At 51.3% G+C, this 21,988-nt stretch overlaps 3 protein-coding genes across 6 annotated transcripts in view; all 3 read left to right on the plus strand.

The window, feature by feature from the left end:
• LOC147019407 (uncharacterized) overlaps nt 1-21,988 on the plus strand; it is a 520,827-nt gene that overhangs the window by 258,290 nt on the left and 240,549 nt on the right. The gene's annotated exons all lie outside the window — the stretch shown is intronic.
• On the plus strand, nt 6,356-7,204 carry LOC147019410 (uncharacterized). The gene has a single exon (XM_085893852.1). The coding sequence runs from the start codon at nt 6,400-6,402 to the stop codon at nt 7,156-7,158; it is 759 nt and encodes a 252-aa protein (XP_085749978.1). The 5' UTR covers nt 6,356-6,399; the 3' UTR covers nt 7,159-7,204.
• The window catches only part of ARFRP1 (ARF related protein 1), a 48,995-nt gene continuing 35,017 nt past the window's right edge, over nt 8,011-21,988 (plus strand). For 2 of the 3 annotated variants that reach the window (XM_085893853.1, XM_085893854.1), the window contains exon 1: nt 8,011-8,258. In XM_085893853.1, the coding sequence (XP_085749979.1) occupies nt 8,166-8,258 (93 nt within the window). In that variant the 5' untranslated portion in view covers nt 8,011-8,165. The remainder of the gene's footprint in view (nt 8,259-21,988) is intronic. The other variant, XM_085893855.1, reaches the window with a different exon arrangement.

Genomic DNA, 21,988 nt, shown 5'->3' on the forward strand with positions numbered 1-21,988 from the left:
ACACACACACACACACACACACACACACACACACACACACACACACACACACACACACACACACACACACACACACACCCAAATGAGGCCATGGACAAATACATTGTACAGGAATTTCTGCCAATTTAGCTCCCATTATAACCTCTGTTTGGATGATAACCATTCCTTGGCTCTTAAGAAATCTCAAAATCAAACCCCTGAGACACTTCATGTGGGAACTGCAAACCTGATCTTTTCACTCTGCTGCAGCATTGACTATGGACAAAGTCCACCTGCAGATCATTTCCTGCACGGCACTGGTATACAGATGATCCCTTTGATATACTCTTTGGTGGAGAAAGGGAGAGCGTGTGTGTGCTGCTTTGTCTCGGCACTGCCCGTTAGTGTAAAGTGGGTTTCCACGCTGTGGCAAAGGTTCATTTTCCATGACTAGCAAACATGGTTAGAATGGACGGTGTATGAAAGTCCCATTCATGTGTCTGACAGTGTATGGTACATGGCATGTGTTCAAGCATTGCACATGAACAATGTGAAGATGCATCATGGGTAAGGCAATGTACCAATAGTTAACGTACCATTGATTTCATGAGATCTGAAAAAGTTGATGTAAGCGAGGAAATCGACAGGAAATGTCTTCTTCAGCCAAATACACACGTCATGCACTGTCCAGTTGGAGATGTTTTTTGAACGTTTTGATTTTCGAATCGTCCTCTTCCTTGGTGCTATCTTCATTGGGTCTTCATTGGGCTGCAGAAAAAGCACCTTAATACACCAATTTGACCCATGTAAGTACCTTAATACACCTGTAATATATACATATATAAAATCTGTTTTTTGCTTAAATTCTGCACAAACTACACTTTCTAAAACAACATTTATTAACATGAATATGACGAGTCATGAAAATCAACTGCAGTCCTCGTCACGAACAGAAAAAACACAATAACTGAAAATTTGGAAAGCTGTGGATGGAGTTTGATATTGCCACAGTGCAGATGACAAATATTACCACAAAATAGCAATCAGTAGCAAATGGCTGATGAAAAATGGTTTAAGGTAATCAGGTAATCAGACAACTTCGTCACGGTCATCAGATATCAGCTGGGACTGCACGTTACGAGTGACTTCGGAATTGCTCTTAAAAACAGGGGTGCACATAACTGGTACTCAGGTACTCATGCGTGCTAAAAAAAAATAACACCTTACTAAATGCATACTTCAAAGATGCTCCAACACCTCAAAAGCATACGTGCGCAATGGAGGCTTTTGAGGGAAGATTTTCTCAGCTCGTGTAGGTAAGATTCTTCCGTGATAATTCTGATAAATTGATCTGCTGCACTGTGATTTCAAAATTTAAGTGCACAAAATTAAGCTTATAAGTGATAACATTATAATTTACAAGTTAGAACTTGTAAGATAAAAAAAAAGATCCAAGGGGATACGTGAGCGAAGAGGAAGAAGAGGTGGTTTTCTCAGTTGGTTGTTATCTCCATTTGCGGGTTTCAGGAGGTGGAAGGAAGTTAAATCTCCACCTCCTATTTAGTAAAGGATCGTGATTCATGAACCAAACTGAGAAACTTCGTTCTCATGTCCTCGTTCCAAAAGCTCTTTTCAGAATCTTCACTGAACCTCCACTTGTAGTGATATTCCCAGGAATGATTTTTAAATACTCAGTATGGGTTTTCTTCATCCTTCCTGTAGCTCTGCTATCACTGATACAATTTCAGCTTTCTTAAATTTCCACTTCCTCTTCACCTCAATTTTCAGATCCTGGTATTTGGCCATTTTCCTGATTTCTGGAGCATTTAGTCCGAAGGCATTGGGAACAGAGACCTCGATCAACAATGCTGACTTCTCCTTTTTGTGTTTGAGCACCATGTCTGGTCACAATGCTTTGTTTGCAAGGTTCACACTTGACGGGATCGTCTTGTGACACGTGAGCATGATATGCTCATTTTTTAAGGATTGGATCTGGGTTTATGTTTCCATGATTGTTCTGTGGCCGGGATGTTGAAATGGTTACAGATGTGCTAGTGGATCCACATACACTGTCGTGTGTTTCTGTGTGCAGCTGTTCTGGCATGAGTTTTTTTACATCCCGAAAGGTGGTGGCTGGTACTTTCTGTTTCCACCCCACAAAATTTGCATTTGCCCGATTGACTTAATCCCGCCATTTTCATTAAAACATTTTTTAATATCTAGACTGGTCTTCCATTTCTACTTTCAATGACATCAACTCGTCCTGGGATTTTTATTATTATTTTTTTTTTTTCAAAGAAACTCTCTGTCTGTCTCTCTCTCTCTCTCTCTGTCTGTCTGTCTGTCTGTCTGTCTGTCTCTCTCTCTCTCTCTCTCTCTCTCTCTCTCTCTCTCTCTCTCTCTCTCTCTCTCTCTCTCTCTCTCTCTCTCTCTCTCTCTCTCTGTCTCTCTCTCTCTCTCTCTCTCTCTCTCTCTCTCTCTCTCTCTCGCACAGATTTATCCCATTTATTCTTCAGTTGTCCTACCCTCCTCCCACCCATGGTACACTGAAGCTTGTAGTGAGGCAGTTGTCCTGAAACAAGTTGCCTTCGCCTCATGGAAGGCTAATCCAACTGAAGGCAATCTCAGAACAAGTGTGTGTCCACCCTCAGGAGATCGAGGAAACAACATCTCTCTAATCTCAAGTCTGAACTCTCAAACCTGTCTCCCTCCTCCAAATCCTGGTGGCGTCTAATCAAATCTGTTTCTGGTGTAAGTTCCCCCTCCATCCCCTCCCTTACCTCAAATGGCCGCACTGCTGACACTGTACGTGAAAAGGCTGAATGCCTAAACTCCGTGTTTGCTTCAAAATCTTGTGTCCCAAACCCATCGCTTTCTGTATCCACCTTACCCAGTCGTACCTGGCTGTCCCTAGACTCTGTGTCCTTTTCTCCTGACAAGGTGGAGAGATTCCTCTCAAGCCTCGACTAAGATCCTGGAACCGGTCCAGATATGACATCAGCCCTCGTGTCCTAAAAGCCTGCTCCTCTGCTCTTGCTCACCTTTCTCTCTGTTCTGTTCACCCTTTCATTTGCTCAAGGACATCAGCCATCTGCTTTAAAATCAGCAAACATTATCACCCTGCATAAAAAAGGTGCAAAAACTGATCCCTGCAACTACAGACCAATCAGCCTTCTCCCAATCATCAGCAAGGTTATAGAATCCATCATCGCTTCCGGCATCAAATCCTTCCTCTTCTCCAATGGCTTGATTTCCGATCAATTTGGTTTCAGACCAGGTCACTCAACCCTGGATATGCTGCTTCTGCTTTCCCAACAATGGATGGAGGTCCTCAATGCCAAACAAGAGATCAGAGCCATCTTCCGAGACATATCACGAGCTTTCGATATGGTGTGGCACCCTGTCCTGCTCACCAAACTCTCTTCCTATGGTATCTCAGGCCATCTCCACTTGTGGACTTCCTTTCCTGTCACAGTCAACGTGCGGCTCTGAATGGAGTTATCTCATCCCCTCTTCCTATGCAGGCTGGAGTTCCTCAATGCAGCGTTCTGGGCCCTGTTCTTTTTCTGGTTTTCATCAATGATCTCTCCGACTCTCTGGAAAATCCTCTTTAACTCTTTGCTGATGACTCAACCCCCTGCCGTAAAATCTGTTATCTCTCAGATCAGCAAGCAGCAGTCTCTTCGCTCACTCAGACCTGGATAAAATCACAAGCTAGTCCAACACGTGGAACATGTCTTTCAATTCTGACAAATCTCACACTCTCACGATGTCTCTCCGAAAGGACCCTCTGAACCCCCCCCCCCCCCAATAAACTTTCTCAACACTCCTCATGAAGAATTCCTTTCATTCAAGCTTTTGGGTCTCATCATCTGCCATGATCTTTCCTCGGAAAGCCACATTTCCAACCTGGCCTCCAAAGCCAGTCGCCGACTGAGAACCTTCATCGTGCAAAGTCCTTCCTTGGTACACCTGATATTTTAACCACTTGCAAGGCTTCCATATGCAGTCTGATAGAGTACTGATCTCCCCTCTGGGGTGGTGCTTGTGCCTCACTCCTAGCTCGACTTCACACCATAGAAAGCAAGGCTTTTAGGATCATTGGCATCTCCACACGTGCGGCTTGGGCCAGAGACAACGTGCCCACTGTCGGGTACCGCACCCCGGAGCAACCCCCCCTCCCCCCCCAACGTATTGGTGGCACGTCGTGCTATCGGGCGCACAGGTACCGAGTTCATAGCCTCAACTCCCCCTCCTCCCTGGTTGCAAAACTCACTCTTCATCGGGTTTTCTGTGTCTTTGTGTATGCGTGTGTGTGTGTCCTGGCGCCTGTCTGCCTAAGTAAGACTGCAGAAGATTGTTATCTTTATTATTATTGTTATTATTTTCGCGTTTAGTCTGCTCTGTGTCCCCTTTTGTAAGTTGCCTGTTTATTGTCGCACCACACGCTTCTTTCTATCCCTGCATTACACACAACAATAAATCTTCACTGTGCCATATATCTTTCCTCGCCTGCTTGTAAATAAATTATTATTATTAGGAATGTTCCCTGCTCGTTTTTGTCTTTTCTTCCATTGATCCAGCATGGTCTGAATCCAAGTTTAGCCGGGACTTTATTCCCAACGATCCGTTCCTTTTAGCCGGTACGTCCTTGGCAGTGTCGCTCGGCTGCATCCGATCCGGAAAAGTGATCCGATAGAGTGATTCGGTTTGGACAAGGCGTACCGAGGGCGTGTTCCCTGGTCATTAAATTACGTGATTAATTTGGTAACCCGATTAACCCATAGACGGGAGGACCCAAGGTCACGCGGTTGAGTTATTGGCGTCCACGGTCGGTTAAGCGACCCGCCGCGTCACGGAATTATCCGTGTGCGACAGCCTACAATTCCGGGGAGTCTGATGGGAACCGGATAGCTTCCCCCACCTAGTGGTCTTCTCACCCGACCCCCCCGACCCGCAACAATATCAATGTTACGGATCAATAATATATACTTGAATTGTAATGCTTTAGTAAAAGGTAACTGAAATCAAATAATAATCGTGTGTCCAGGCAGCCTTCAACCCAATAACTAACTGTGGTGAAAAGGGTTTTACTCTGGATAAAGGATAATCGTTTAATGTAAAAGAAATTTGAATGTGCTTTGGCGAAGGTGTCCGAATAGCTTGTGAACTGTACTCCCACATGAAAGAGAAATGGACTGGGGGAAAGAATTATTATGGGACACACTGAACCGGACCAGGACAAATTCATCAGCAGATACAAGAGAACGCAGACGTCTCAACGGCAGGCCTCCGAGTGATGTTCTGTGAGACATACAAATTGACACGAAAGTTTGCTGATGTTTCAGGAGGGAGAGATGATGTGAAGCAGGACGAAGGACGGCTAAGTGCTTGAGGCACATTGCATTTTAAAGCCGGCGTTCAGAAAGAGGGCATCAGGAGTGCTGCATGGGAACTGAGACTGGTTCTGCAACTCCAAAGCCCTGATTGAAGAACCAGCTTCACCCTGCGATAAGCTGGCCATTCTTACCTACTGGCTGGTACTTGACAAATCTACTGCCTTGCTAGTGTCTCAAAGATGACATCAAAAGCCGGCATCGCCTCTGTAGTTGCATCAAGACAGGAAAGTGCCTGTTCACCTCTCTCTCTCTCTCTACATAAATATATATATATATATATATATATATATATATATATATATATATATATATATATATAGATATCTCCCCCCCTTCCCTCCCCCCTCCCCCTCGTCACTTCAGCACTGCTGGTATGAATGGCAGTTTTCAATGGTGAGAAGTGGATTCGGATTCATCTGCTTGCTTCAGTGATACCAAGCTCACCCGCTGGGGACTTGCACCAAGACTGGCCGGTCAGACTTCAACCTATGCGCACTCAACATGGCAAGGCTGCTTCAAACGTGTCCACAACCGACCTCTACATCCATTCATATCCTGCTGGAGTTCCATTTTAAGAACTGGGTACCTGAGATGAGTTACCAAATCAAAGTCGTGAGTTAATTCAAAGCTGCATTGAAACCTGTGACGTGTATTTTATAATTTGGGGGTTTAAAATCATTGAGTGTTTTTTTTTTTTAATCGCTATTAAGGAAATGCTATTAGTATTTTAAATGTAGACAGTCGGGATTAATAAATTAATTATATTAAATATCATTTTGTCTCGTGTCGTATGTTGGTTTCACCTGTTAAACAATAGACGGGACATATTATTGTACATAAATATTTTCTACCGTGCTACCTTCTGGGTAACTGGTGCACTCACATCGGTGCCTCGAGGAAGTCCATAACACACTCTATTAAGTGGTTTGTTTATCATATCAGGAAAGTTCATTAAAAATGACCCGTCTTACGTCACTTGGATGCTGTGAAAGTACCAACTCTTGGGACGGATCACTTGAGGATGCGTGTGGAGATGATGGAGGAGGATACAGAGGATGAGGTGGAATGGACGATGGCAGATGAGGTGCTGGAGGAGAAGATGGAGGATAAGGTGGAGAAGATAGAGGACAAGGTGGACAAGGTGGATGAGAAGATAGAGGATGAGATGGAGGATGAGGTGGAGGAGCAGATGGAGGATGAGGTGGAGGAGCAGATGGAAGATGATATGCAGGAGAAGATGGAGGATGAGGTGGAGAAGAAGATGGAGGATGAGGTGGAGGAGAAGATGGAGGATGAGGTGGAGGAGAAGATGGAGGATGAGGTGGAGGAGAAGATGGAGGATGAGGTGGAGGAGAAGATGGAGGATGAGGTGGAGGAGAAGATGGAGGATGAGGTGGAGGAGAAGATGGAGGATGAGGTGGAGGAGAAGATGGAGGATGAGGTGGAGGAGAAGATGGAGGATGAGGTGGAGGAGAAGATGGAGGATGAGGTGGAGGAGAAGATGGAGGATGAGGTGGAGGAGAAGATGGAGGAGAAGATGGAGGATGAGGTGGAGGAGAAGATGGAGGATAAGGTGGAGGAGAAGATAGAGGATAAGGTGGAGGAGAAGATAGAGGATAAGGTGGAGGAGAAGATAGAGGATAAGGTGGAGGATAAGATAGAGGATAAGGTGGAGGGGATGACGGAGGACAAGATGGAGGATAATATGCAGGAGGAGAAGCGCCAGTCAGACTTCTGTTTTCATCCATGGATGTTTACATGGCGTTTCACAAGTTTTTAGTAAAACATCTCCTCCGATGAAGATAATGAGAAAGAACAATGACCATTCTAATGGAGATAGGGTGAGTGGGGGGAAAAAGGGGTGAGGGGATGAGAAATGTAAGAAAGTAATCAAATAATAATTCTTCATTTAAACAATGTTTACATGTCATACATGATATCATCAATCATCACTATATAACCATTAAACATCACACTTTAATACCGTACCAACCTCATGGTACGCCCTTTTAAAATAAACAGCTCCATATCTTTTTTTTAAAGGATAAAACATTAACCGTTTACACTTGAAATCCTTTATAAAAAAGGGTTGAGTACCATTGGGCGAACTTTGCCAAGAGATCTGAGCGAAGGACATTTACTGAAGCCAAAGCAAAAAATTGCGGAAGTCTGTTTTACCTGTCCAGAAGTCCCATCCAAAAGTTCATGCAGGTGTTCCAGAAACTGAAAAGTTTTCGTGCGTCCCAACTCCTTCAAGCGTTATCAGGCTCCGGTGAAGCTGCCTTGTTAATACAAAACGCAATAACGTAATACACGGCCAAAGATAACTCCGTTCGCCTGTTTGAGTCGGGTCTATCCCATAGTACATCGCGGTGGGTGGGGTGCGCTGCGCAGGAGAACGGTGGGCGGGGCGAGGTGCGCAGGAGAACGGTGGGCGGGGCGCAGGAGAACGGTGGGCGGGGCGCAGGAGAACGGTGGGCGGGGCGCAGGAGAACGGTGGGCGGGGCGCAGGAGAACGGTGGGCGGGGCGCAGGAGAACGGTGGGCGGGGCGCAGGAGAACGGTGGGCGGGGCGCAGGAGAACGGTGGGCGGGGCGCAGGAGAACGGTGGGCGGGGCGCAGGAGAACGGTGGGCGGGGCGAGTGGTCCATCACGACCCGTTCTGACGCAATGACGAAATGACCCGCCCACTCGCTGCACAGGCTGAGATCGTTGTGCCGTTTCTTCACGTGTGACGTGTGGCTCGTCTGGGTGACGTTCGACTCGGCCGTTTGACGTGTAACTCGTCATGTACACGCTGCTGTCTGGATTCTGGAAATACGTGTTTCAGAAGGATGAGTACTGCGTGCTTATTCTGGGCCTGGACAACGCGGGGAAAACGGTGAGAGATCGCTCGTGTGTTTCACGAACATCTTTGTGTCCATTTCAAACACGGGACCCGTTTCCGATCGATAATTAAGTTTCGGGTTGGGATCAGGACTAGTTAGTAATAGTTAGTACTAGTTAGTAATAGTTAGCACTAGTTAGTACTAGCTAGGGAAGGGATGAGGATAAGTGTTCCGGGAGGGCTTCGTTCCCAGGAAATGATGCCCCCCCCACGCCCTCCCGAGTCGCGACCCCTCATGATTTGTTCGTTACATTTGTCATCGTCTCTCCCTGTTGTTTTGGATCGAAGGGAAGTCCGACTTTGGAGAGGTCATGAAGATCCGCTCACACGGTTCGGGGACTTGTCTCCTACCGGAGGATGTGTTCCGACACGGAGCGAGAAGCGACCTTTGGGCTCGGGCGGGTACTTGGTTTGCTTCTACTCGCCACACGTCGAGGATCAGCATGACCCGAATGAGTGTCTCGGGGTGTTGATACTATTCCAGTTCAGTGAGCTGTTTTGAATAATAAACACTCGGTATGTTTTTTGTTTGTTTGTTTTTTGCCTCTACGGAGCTGTTAGTTGCCTATACACCGCCCAAATAAAAGTACGTGTCAGGAGAACGTATTAAATGCTCTTGGAACAAGGCGGGTACTCTGCTAGTTTTAATATAATCATTACTATTCGGCCAAATAATAAATAAAAAAAATACAAGTTCATCAGCCAGATTTTTTAAACGAGGGTGGAGGCTCCTTCTATTTATTTATTTAATTTAATTAATTAATCAAAATGACTGCCACCTGTTAGTACCCGACAAATGTACCCGACCCACCCCACCCCCAAAATATAAATTGCATGTCACTTCCCAGACATGTCGGTGTTCTACCTCCAAACAAACCTGACGTGGGTCACATACCTGTCACATCACGTGCACGCTCACGGCTGCGATGGAACTTGCGTCAGCAGACATGTACATCGAGTTTTTAAAAATAGAATCCACAGTTCCAAACAAATATATAATAAATGTATGGCGAAATACAAAAAAAACACAATTCGTACGCATTAAAATGATTGGCGACGCCATCTTTCTGTACAGATCGACAGATTTGAATGTGTGGGATGTGGACTCACCAGCGCCCCCTGGTCTAACTCCCCACCAGCAAAATCAGAGAAAACGTCACATGGCAAGCGTTACTCATTGAGGTCCGTTCGCGTCGCTCGTCGAGATCCGTTCACGTCGCTCGTCGAGATCCGTTCACGTCGCTCGTCGAGATCCGTTCACTTCGCTCGTCGAGATCCGTTCACGTCGCTCGTCGAGATCCGTTCACGTCGCTCGTCGAGATCCGTTCACGTCGCTCGTCGAGATCCGTTCACGTCGCTCGTCGAGATCCGTTCACGTCGCTCGTCGAGATCCGTTCACTTCGCTCGTCGAGATCCGTTCACGTTGCGCGTCGAGATCCGTTCACGTCGATCGTCGAGATCCGTTCACGTCGCTCGTCGAGATCCGTTCACGTCGCTCGTCGAGATCCGTTCACGTCGATCGTCGAGATCCGTTCACGTCGCTCGTCGAGATCCGTTCACTTCGCTCGTCGAGATCCGTTCACGTCGCGCGTCGAGATCCGTTCACGTCGATCGTCGAGATCCGTTCACGTCGCTCGTCGAGATCCGTTCACGTCGATCGTCGAGATCCGTTCACGTCGCTCGTCGAGATCCGTTCACGTCGCTCGTCGAGATCCGTTCGCGTCGCTCGTCGAGATCCGTTCGCGTCGCTCGTCGAGATCCGTTCGCGTCGCTCGTCGAGATCCGTTCGCGTCGCTCGTCGAGATCCGTTCCCGTCGCTCGTCGAGATCCGTTCCCGTCGCTCGTCGAGATCCGTTCCCGTCGCTCGTCGAGATCCGTTCACGTCGCTCGTCGAGATCCGTTCACGTCGCTCGTCGAGATCCGTTCACGTCGCTCGTCGAGATCCGTTCACGTCGCTCGTCGAGATCCGTTCACGTCGCTCGTCGAGATCCGTTCACGTCGATCGTCGAGATCCGTTCACGTCGCTCGTCGAGATCCGTTCACGTCGCTCGTCGAGATCCGTTCACGTCGCTCGTCGAGATCCGTTCACTTCGCTCGTCGAGATCCGTTCACGTCGCGCGTCGAGATCCGTTCACGTCGATCGTCGAGATCCGTTCACGTCGCTCGTCGAGATCCGTTCACGTCGCTCGTCGAGATCCGTTCACGTCGCTCGTCGAGATCCGTTCACGTCGATCGTCGAGATCCGTTCACGTCGATCGTCGAGATCCGTTCACGTCGATCGTCGAGATCCGTTCACGTCGCTCGTCGAGATCCGTTCGCGTCGCTCGTCGAGATCCGTTCGCGTCGATCGTCGAGATCCGTTCGCGTCGCTCGTCGAGATCCGTTCGCGTCGCTCGTCGAGATCCGTTCGCGTCGCTCGTCGAGATCCGTTCCCGTCGCTCGTCGAGATCCGTTCCCGTCGCTCGTCGAGATCCGTTCACGTCGCTCGTCGAGATCCGTTCACGTCGCTCGTCGAGATCCGTTCACGTCGCTCGTCGAGATCCGTTCAAGTCGCTCGTCGAGATCCGTTCACGTCGCTCGTCGAGATCCGTTCAAGTCGCTCGTCGAGATCCGTTCACGTCGCTCGTCGAGATCCGTTCACGTCGCTCGTCGAGATCCGTTCACGTCGCTCGTCGAGATCCGTTCACTTCGCTCGTCGAGATCCGTTCACGTTGCGCGTCGAGATCCGTTCACGTCGATCGTCGAGATCCGTTCACGTCGCTCGTCGTGATCCGTTCACGTCGCTCGTCGAGATCCGTTCACGTCACTCGTCGAGATCCGTTCACGTCGATCGTCGAGATCCGTTCACGTCGCTCGTCGAGATCCGTTCACTTCGCTCGTCGAGATCCGTTCACGTCGATCGTCGAGATCCGTTCACGTCGCTCGTCGAGATCCGTTCACGTCGCTCGTCGAGATCCGTTCACGTCGCTCGTCGAGATCCGTTCACGTCGCTCGTCGAGATCCGTTCACGTCGCTCGTCGAGATCCGTTCACGTCGCTCGTCGAGATCCGTTCACGTCGATCGTCGAGATCCGTTCACGTCGCTCGTCGAGATCCGTTCACGTCGATCGTCGAGATCCGTTCACGTCGCTCGTCGAGATCCGTTCACGTCGATCGTCGAGATCCGTTCACGTCGCTCGTCGAGATCCGTTCACGTCGCTCGTCGAGATCCGTTCGCGTCGCTCGTCGAGATCCGTTCGCGTCGCTCGTCGAGATCCGTTCGCGTCGCTCGTCGAGATCCGTTCGCGTCGCTCGTCGAGATCCGTTCCCGTCGCTCGTCGAGATCCGTTCCCGTCGCTCGTCGAGATCCGTTCGCGTCGCTCGTCGAGATCCGTTCGCGTCGCTCGTCGAGATCCGTTCGCGTCGCTCGTCGAGATCCGTTCCCGTCGCTCGTCGAGATCCGTTCCCGTCGCTCGTCGAGATCCGTTCACGTCGCTCGTCGAGATCCGTTCACGTCGATCGTCGAGATCCGTTCACGTCGCTCGTCGAGATCCGTTCACGTCGCTCGTCGAGATCCGTTCACGTCGCTCGTCGAGATCCGTTCACGTCGCTCGTCGAGATCCGTTCACGTCGCTCGTCGAGATCCGTTCACGTCGATCGTCGAGATCCGTTCACGTCGCTCGTCGAGATCCGTTCACGTCGCTCGTCGAGATCCGTTCACGTCGCTCGTCGAGATCCGTTCACGCCGCCGCCGAGATCCGTTCACGCCGCTCGCCGAGATCCGTTCACGCCGCTCGTCGAGATCCGTTCACGCCGCTCGCCGAGATCCGCCCGTCGCTCGTCGAGATCCGTTCACGCCGCCTCGCCGAGATCCGTTCACGCCGCTCGCCGAGATCCGTTCACGCCGCTTCGCCGAGATCCGTTCACGTCGCCGAGATCCGCTCACGCCGCCGCCGAGATCCGCTCACGCCGCCGCCGAGATCCGCTCACGCCGCTCGCCGAGATCCGCTCACGCCGCCTCGCCGAGATCCGCTCACGCCGCTCGCCGAGATCCGCTCGCCGCCGCCGAGATCCGCTCACGCCGCTGCCGAGATCCGCTCGCCGCTCGCCGAGATCCGCTCACGCCGCCGCCGAGATCCGCTTCACGCCGCTCGCCGAGATCCGTTCACGCCGCTCGCCGAGATCCGTTCACGCCGCTCGCCGGTGATCCGCTCACGCCGCTCGCCGAGATCCGTTCCGCCGCTCGCCGAGATCCGCTCACGCCGCTCGCCGAGATCCGCTCACGCCGCTCGCCGAGATCCGTTCACGCCGCCGCCGAGATCCGCTCTCACGCTGCCGCCGAGATCCGTTCACGTCGCTCGCCGAGATCCGTTCACGCCGCCGCCGAGATCCGTTCAGCCGCCGATCCGCTGCCGAGATCCGCTTCACGCCGCTGCCGAGATCCGCTCGCCGCTGCCGAGATCCGCTCACGCCGCTGCCGAGATCCGCTCACGCCGCCGCTGCCGAGATCCGCTCACGCCGCTGCCGAGATCCGCTTCACGCCGCTGCCGAGATCCGCTTCACGCCGCCGCCGATCCGCTCACGCCGCCGCCGAGATCCGTTCACGCCGCCGCCGAGATCCGCTCACGCCGCCGCCGAGATCCGCTCACGCCGCTGCCGAGATCCGCTCGCTGCCGAGATCCGCTCACGCCGCTGCCGAGATCCGCTCACGCCGCCGCCGAGATCCGCTCACGCCGCTGCTGCCGAGATCCGTTTCACGCCGCTGCCGAGATCCGCTTCACGCCGCTGCCGAGATCCGCTTCACGCCGCTGCCGAGATCCGTTCACGCCGCTGCCGAGATCCGCTTCACGCCGCTGCCGAGATCCGCTCACGCCGCCGTGCCGAGATCCGCTCACGCCGCTGCCGAGATCCGCTTCACGCCGCCGCCGAGATCCGCTCGCCGCCAAGCCGAGATCCGCTCGCCGCTGCCGGATCCGCTCACGCCGCTGCCGAGATCCGCTTCGCCGCCGCCGAGATCCGCTCGCCGCCGATCCGCCGCTGCCGAGATCCGCTTCACGCCGCCTGCCGAGATCCGCTCACGCCGCTGCCGAGATCCGCTTCACGCCGCCGCGCCGAGATCCGCTCACGCCGCTGCCGAGATCCGCTCACGCCGCCGCCGAGATCCGCTCGCCCGCCGAGATCCGCTCACGCTGCCGCCGTCGAGATCCGTTCACGCCGCTGCCGAGATCCGCTCGCCGATCCGCTGCCGCGCCGAGATCCGCTCACGCCTGCCGCGATCCGCTCACGCTGATCGCCGAGATCCGCTCACGCCGCTGCCGGCCGAGATCCGCTCACGCCGCCGCCGAGATCCGCTCACGCCGCCATCCGCTCACGCCGCCGCCGAGATCCGCTCACGCCGCTCGCCGAGATCCGCTTCACGCCGCGCTGCCGAGATCCGTTCACGCCGCCGCCGAGATCCGCTCACGCCGCTGCCGAGATCCGCTCACGCCGCCGTCGAGATCCGCTCACGCCGCTGCCGGCGATCCGCTCACGCCGCTTCGCCGAGATCCGCTCACGCCGCCGCCGAGATCCGCTCACGCCGCCGCCGAGATCCGTTTCACGCCGCCGCCGAGATCCGCTTCACGCCGCCGCCGAGATCCGCTCACGCCGCCGATCCGACGCTGATCCGCTCGAGATCCGCTTCGCCGAGATCCGCTTCACGCCGCCGATCCGCTCGCTGCCGAGATCCGCTCACGCCGCTGCCGAGATCCGCTTCACGCCTGCCGCCGATCCGCTCATCCGCTCGCCGCTGCCGAGATCCGCTTCACGCCGCTGCCGAGATCCGCTTCACGCCGCTGCCGGATCCGCTTCGCCGCTGCCGAGATCCGCTCCGCTCACGCCGCCGCCGAGATCCGCTTCACGCCGCTGCCGAGATCCGCTCACGCCGCTGCCGAGATCCGCTCACGCCGCTGCCGAGATCCGCTCACGCTGCCGGCGATCCGCTCACGCCGCTGCCGAGATCCGTTTCACGCCGCTGCCGGATCCGCTTCACGCCGCTGCCGAGATCCGCTTCACGCCGCCGTCCGCTTCACGCCGCTGCCGAGATCCGCTTCACGCCGCTGCCGAGATCCGCTCGCTGCCGCCGAGATCCGCTCACGCCGCCGATCCGTTTACGCCGCCGCCGAGATCCGCTTCACGCCGCGATCCGCTCACGCCGCTGCCGAGATCCGCTCACGCCGCCGCCGAGATCCGCTCACGCCGCTGCCGATCCGTTCCGCTCGCCGCTGCCGAGATCCGCTCACGCGCCGAGATCCGCTCCGCTGCCGAGATCCGCTTCGCCGCCGCCGAGATCCGCTCGCCGCCGCCGATCCGCTCCGCTGCCGAGATCCGCTGCCGAGATCCGCGCTGCCGCCGCGATCCGTTTCCGCCGCGTCGCCGAGATCCGCTGCCGCCTGCCGAGATCCGCTGCGCTGCCGCGCGATCGCCGCTTGATCCGCTTCACGCCGCCGCCGCCGATCCGTTCACGTCGCTCGTCGAGATCCGTTCACGTCGATCGTCGAGATCCGTTCACGTCGCTCGTCGAGATCCGTTCACGTCGCTCGTCGAGATCCGTTCACGTCGCTCGTCGAGATCCGTTCACGTCGCTCGTCGAGATCCGTTCACGTCGCTCGTCGAGATCCGTTCACGTCGCTCGTCGAGATCCGTTCACGTCGCTCGTCGAGATCCGTTCACGTCGCTCGTCGAGATCCGTTCACGTCGATCGTCGAGATCCGTTCACGTCGCTCGTCGAGATCCGTTCACGTCGCTCGTCGAGATCCGTTCACGTCGCTCGTCGAGATCCGTTCACGTCGATCGTCGAGATCCGTTCACGTCGCTCGTCGAGATCCGTTCACGTCGCTCGTCGAGATCCGTTCACTTCGCTCGTCGAGATCCGTTCACGTCGCTCGTCGAGATCCGTTCGCGTCGATCGTCGAGATCCGTTCGCGTCGCTCGTCGAGATCCGTTCGCGTCGCTCGTCGAGATCCGTTCGCGTCGCTCGTCGAGATCCGTTCCCGTCGCTCGTCGAGATCCGTTCCCGTCGCTCGTCGAGATCCGTTCCCGTCGCTCGTCGAGATCCGTTCACGTCGCTCGTCGAGATCCGTTCACGTCGATCGTCGAGATCCGTTCTCGTCGAGATCCATTCACGTCGCTCGTCGAGATCCATTCACGTCGCTCGTCGAGATCCGTTCACGTCGCTCGTCGAGATCCGTTCACTTCGCTCGTCGAGATCCGTTCACGTCGCTCGTCGAGATCCGTTCACGTCGCTCGTCGAGATCCGTTCACGTCGCTCGTCGAGATCCGTTCGCGTCGCTCGTCGAGATCCGTTCCCGTCGCTCGTCGAGATCCGTTCCCGTCGCTCGTCGAGATCCGTTCACGTCGCTCGTCGAGATCCGTTCACGTCGCTCGTCGAGATCCGTTCACGTCGCTCGTCGAGATCCGTTCACGTCGCTCGTCGAGATCCGTTCAAGTCGCTCGTCGAGATCCGTTCACTTCGCTCGTCGAGATCCGTTCACGTCGCTCGTCGAGATCAGTTCACGTCGCTCGTCGAGATCCGTTCACGTCGCTCGTCGAGATCCGTTCACTTCGCTCATCGAGATCCGTTCCCGTCGCTTGTCAAGATCCGTTCCCGTCGCTCGTCGAGATCCGTTCACGTCGCTCGTCGAGATCCGTTCACGTTCATCGGTTCCCATCCAAATTTGCAAACAGATGAAAACTATCTTCAGAAATGAAGGTTAAATCATGAAAATGATTTGTCCTGTTCATGCACTTTGTCTCCATTGTACATTCCTTGCAGAATTTGCTCGTTTTAAAACCGGTTGTATTTTGCATCATTTTAATCGTAAGTGTGCACTGAATTTTCCTGCAGCGGCTGCGATGGAATCTATGTACGCAGACACGTACATACATCGGTATTGCTCACATATCGCGCACGAAAACGGAGCACGACAGTACAGCTCTCGGCGCTGCGGCTTGGTAGAAGTTTTCGAAACTCGGTGTCGCCATTGGGAACATGATCGATTCATCGAATTGTGCAAGAGTCGTACACAAAGATATAGATTTTCAATTGGTTTAAACTGCTTCCACATTGGGTATATCCTTCCTTCCATCTGTCCATATTGGGTATATCCTTCCTTCCATCTGTCCATATTGGGTATATCCTTCCTTCCATCTGTCCATATTGGGTATATCCTTCCTTCCATCTGTCCATATTGGGTATATCCTTCCTTCCATCTGTCCATATTGGGTATATCCTTCCTTCCATCCGTCCATATTGGGTATATCCTTCCTTCCATCCGTCCATATTGAGTATATCCTTCCTTCCATCTGTCCATATTGGGTATATCCTTCCTTCCATCCGTCCATATTGGGTATATCCTTCCTTCCATCCATCCATATTGGGTATATCCTTCCTTCCATCCTTCCATATTGGGTATATCCTTCCTTCCTCCATCCGTCCATATTGGGTATATATCCTTCCTACCATCCGTCCATATTGGGTATATCCTTCCTTCCATCATTATTGGGTATATCCTTCTTTCCATCCGTCCTTCAAAATTGAAGAAGAAACTTTCTAAACCCACCATTTTAGTTTGTTTCTAGTTTGTTGTTTCGTTTTTCTTGTGTTGTTTACACTTTTGTGTTATTGATTAGTCAACATCAGGTGAGTAAGGTCACCCCCCCCCCCATTCGGGAAGTAACCGTCGGGACCCCCATGGGCTACTTTTTAAGTGGTGAAGCCGCTTCACTGCACAGCTTCCTTTAGACAGGGCACAATTTATTTATTTTGGGGGGGATGTTTGACAAAATAACGAATAATAAAAAAAGGACGCGGGTTCAAGAGAGGATGCAGGTGGGGCTGATCAACTGGTATATTTTTTTTTATTAAGTCCCATTCACCGACCTGTGGTTGTGTGTTTGTTTCTCGCGCGACTCCGACAGTTCTAGGCCTATAGGCCCAGTCACACCTTGACGTTTTAGCCAGCAATGGCAATGTATTAAAATGTATGTAAAATGCTGGCTTACGTTGAACTTTTGATGTTTTTTTTTTAAAGATTCGGACGTATTCATAACGAGTTGGTCATATGGATAACATATTAGTAACGGACACAGAACGTTTCGTTGTGTTATAGCTAACTTGTACCAACGAATGCTGAGCCTGTTGTCAGCCTTCCCAACCTATGCCCAACGATAGTCTAACTTATGCATAGCGCGCGGCAGCGTATCGCCGATGATCACGTGGCGTAGCTTATTGAAAGGCTGCCGCACAACGATTCAAATCATAACTGCCACAGAAATGGAAGTGTCAACTTCGCAGTCACACCTTGGCGATCTTGCCAGCGTATGCCGACTTCTGAAAAATGCGTCTAAAACGCTGGCACACGTCGAATACAGTATGGGTAAGTTTGGTATGCGTGAATAAAACACTAAAGTACACTATCATACGTCGTATTAAGTGAAGTACGTCTTTTAATTATAAACGTGTTAAACATTTTACGACGTACTTGCCGTATGACATGTTCCGCATGCGATGGGAATAAGTTGTACGCACGATATGTGAACGTTGGCACACGTCGACAAAAGTTACTTGTAAGGTGCTCATAAGTCGAAACACTCAATGTAATGGTTAGTGTCGGTGTTCCAGACTCCGTTTTTTTTTTTTTTTCGTTTTATTTTATTTTTTCTTCAGTATGACGGTGATGTCGACACTTTGATTTCTAGTGCGGTTCTGATTTAAATTGTTGAGCGGCAGCCTTTTAATTATATTATATTATAACCGCACTATAAATCGAAGTGTCGACATCACCGTCATACAGAAGAAGAAGAAGAAGAAGAAGAAGAAGAAGAAGAAGAAGAAGAAAACCCCCCCCCCCCCCCCCCAAGGAGTCTGGAACACTGACGCTAACCATTACCTTGACGTGTTTCGACTTATGAGTAACTTACAAGTAATGTGTGTCAACGATCGTGTAACGTGCCTACAACACGTTACTCATAGGTTAGAAATAAGTTTCGGGTACGCTAAACATTACCTCGACGTGTTTCGACTTATGAGTAACTTACAAGTAACGTGTGTCGACGATCGCGTAACGTGCCTACAACTTATGGCCAGCGTTATACGGAACGTTTAAGTCGTATGCTGGCATGTCTTAAAATTTCAAGCATGGAAAATTTGAGGACAACCGAAAAGTACAATGTTTAAAGCCAGCGTACAACGACATATGGCAGTGTTTTTCAGCGTGCTCTCAATGTTATCAAAACTTAACCATAACATATTCGACGTGAACCAGCGTTTTACACATTTTCCAAAAATCGGCATAAGCTGGCTAAAACGTCAAGGTGTGACTGGGCCTTATTACATTCAGACTTTCTACATAGGATCAGCACGACCCCAGTTCATGTATAGGGATGTTTTTATCTTTACCGGTGGTCTTGTAGGGTATGGGGGAAGGGGGGGGAGACACAAATTCTCTATGTAAATGTGTATTGTGTATCGCCCCCTCCAGGTGGGGGAGGGTACTACAAGTATCCATCATTTACAGTGGAGTAATCCTGTCACACGTTTTCCTGTATAGTGAGGTGTTTTGAATTGCAATCAGTGGGTATGTTTTTGCTTCATGAATGTAAGCCAGGTTATTATTATTTTTTTTTTTCCGGAGTGGTTGAGGCAGCTGTCAGTTGCCTATACACTGTCCAAATAAAGGTATGTGTCATCAGGTGGGTACTCTGCTGGTATATATATATATATATATATATATATATATATATATATATATATATATATATATATATATATATATATATATATGTAATATATGATTTAAAAGAACACCATATCCTTCCCTTTTTTTGACTTTTGGGTGAAAAAAAAATCTAGAAAAACCAAGTTGCAAATTGAAGAAGTAATCAAACTAAAGAGCGACATAAGAATGCCACATCAATCGACTGAACTGAAAATATATAGAATACTCATAACCCGTGAAAAGTGGAGCCACCTTGAGCTCGAGGTCGTGTGACTAGTGCCATTTTCGTGAGCATCATTTGGCTGACTCGCGTCGTGGATCAAGGAGGTTTTGAACGCGTCCCAGATTGAAAATGCCAAATGAATGTTAAAATGATATTTTGTGCGACAATAAACTTCAACAATCTTTGACGTGAAGGGTTGTGGAAAGAGGTTTCACAGGTATTTTTACATGTTGGTTAATAGGAATGGTGTAGTTTTACTCTGAAACAGGAATGGTGTCGTATGCAAGAATGCGTGTTCGCATAACACTGTCCTCATTGTTTACCATGGTCACCTTAAAATGGTCCCATGTCCATTTCTGTGAAAGATAAAAACAATATACCAGAAAGCATGACATTGGAAGAGCGGTGAAATGAGATTGGGAGGGTGGTGAAAGGAGATGGAAAAGGCGGTGAAATGAGATCGAAGGTGAATTGAGGAGGAAGACGAAGGAAGAGTGATAAAGCGAGTCAAGAGGATTGAAGAGGAGGAAGAAGGAGGAAGAGTGGCAAAAAATTTTTTTCAAATTTTCCATCACTAATACTTTCTTCACACGGTACTTTAAAGTGAATATGTAACCCTGCCAACCGTTTTTCTCAACCAAGTAAATCGATAATTACCTTTCCAACGGCAGATAATCCAGAGCATCGGGTAAAGGTACAGAGCAGTCGGTGGAGTTCAAAACCACGAGCACACTTTTTTCGGAGCGAAATACGTTGCTGTGAAAGAAGAAGACGATGTTGTGTGCGGACATGCATCGAATTTTGTTCCGATTTCATTCGAGATTGACATAATTATTTAGGCCATGAATTCCGATCGTCAAATATGGAATCAGATTTCGAATATTAGCTTTTAATAAGCATATAGGATCCATTATTCAATCTTGCCAGGAGCTAATCACATTGCGCCAAGCTTCAAACAGTCAATCAGCGTAAACTGCGAACAGATGAATGGATAGCCAGCTCGAGCTCTGTCTTATATAATATTGTTACGTTTGAGGGGGGGGGGGGTATGCATTCAAAGGGTAATTAGGATGTTTAATTAGGTATGCCATGCTGTTCGAGTGTACCAGGATCTCGATGTAATAAGTAGCAATTCAGTGGTGATAAGTTGTCTAGTAAATGTCCATTTCTTCAAGGGGGAAATGATAATTGTCACGTAATTAGATAGGGACACGGGATAGGGTAAGTGTGTCTGCGTAAACCCCTTTTAGTATTCTCTGGAGGCTTGCCGTGACGTCACAGGACAGTGCTGCAGATGGCTCCGCCCCGTGATCACGATTGGCGGAAGGCGACGGCGGTGGGCCAATAAAACGGCTCGATTGGAAGTGACGAGGACGGGAGGATAAAAAGGTTCTGTTCGGGGTCGAAAAGGAAGAGGAAGAAGATCGGGAGAGAAAGATCGTTTTTTGGGGTGGAGGTTGTTGTGCTGGGAGCGTGCTTTTTTTTTATTGCGCTGATTCGGCCCTGGTTTCATCGTGTCTTGTAGCCTTGCTGAGCCTCGTGCCTCACCTTGGTTGGTTCTGGGGTTCTGCTGGCTCGTAGTACGGGGTCGAACGGCGGGCAGACCTGCCTCCCTCTCCTGCTCGCAATTTGGCACCAGAACTGGTTCCCTGGCGGCTGTGAGCGGACTTGGGCCAGGACCAGGAGGTCGACAGCACCACGGTTTCTCCTGCCCCCCCCCGACGAGAGCAAGGCCAGCTCGTCCGACGCCACCACAGGGACTGTTGCGTCCACACCCTGGTCCAGCCTAACCACCAGGAATAGCTACGGTGTGTGTGTGTGTGTGTGTGTGTGTGTGTGTGTGTGTGTGTGTGTGTGTGTGTGTGTGTGTGTGTGTGTGTGTGTGTGTGTGTGTCTGTCTGTGTACCTGGCGCCTTAGAGGGTTTCAGGTCAGGTATGGGAGCATGTGCCAGAACAGCGCGTCGCTGCGTCCACTTTCCGCCGGTACTCCAGGGGCCTCCGTCTGGCCATCCCCCAGGCAGATGCCAGGCCCATCCCCATCTCCTTGAGATGATGGTCAACCTGCTGTAACCATGAGGCACGTGGTCGGCCCACTGGCCTCCTCCACTCATGAGACTCCCTCGCTGAGAGAATCTGGTGAGCAGGATCAGCGTCAGGAAAACGAGCCACATGTCCATACAGCCGCAGCTGACGATCACGGACTATGCAGGTAACAAATCTCATCCGAGTCTCTCTCAGCAACCGCTCGTTGGACACAAAATCCGACCAGCGATAGCCAAGGATTCTCCGAAGAGACCTGGTACCAAAGGAATTAAGTCTCCGTCTCAGATCCTTGGTCAAAGTCCAAGTCTCGCACCCATAGAGCAAGACTGGAAGTACCAAGGACCTGAAGACTCGGACTTTCGTCCTCCCGCACAGGTACCGGCAGCGCCACACCCCATGATCCAGTGAATCCATGACTCCCCAGGCCCGACCCAGACGTCTATTGACCTCCGGCTCACAACCTGCGGAGACATGAATATCACTGCCAAGGTAAGTGAATCTATCCACGACCTCAACATCCTCACCACAAACAGACAGACAGGACAGCAGCATCCAAGATGTCACCGAAAGCCTGGATCTTTGTTTTGACCCAAGAAATCCGTAATCCCAACGGCTCCGACTCCTCATTCAGCACCTCGAGGGCCCCCAAGAGGATGTCTAAAGTCTCCGCAAAGATGACTGCATCATCTGCAAAATCAAGGTCCGAGATCTTGACATTGCCAA

Source organism: Eptatretus burgeri, chromosome 9, assembly GCF_056783735.1.
Source record: "Eptatretus burgeri isolate ZD-2024b chromosome 9, Ebu_testis_v1, whole genome shotgun sequence".
Classification (NCBI taxonomy): Eukaryota; Metazoa; Chordata; class Myxini; order Myxiniformes; family Myxinidae; genus Eptatretus; species Eptatretus burgeri.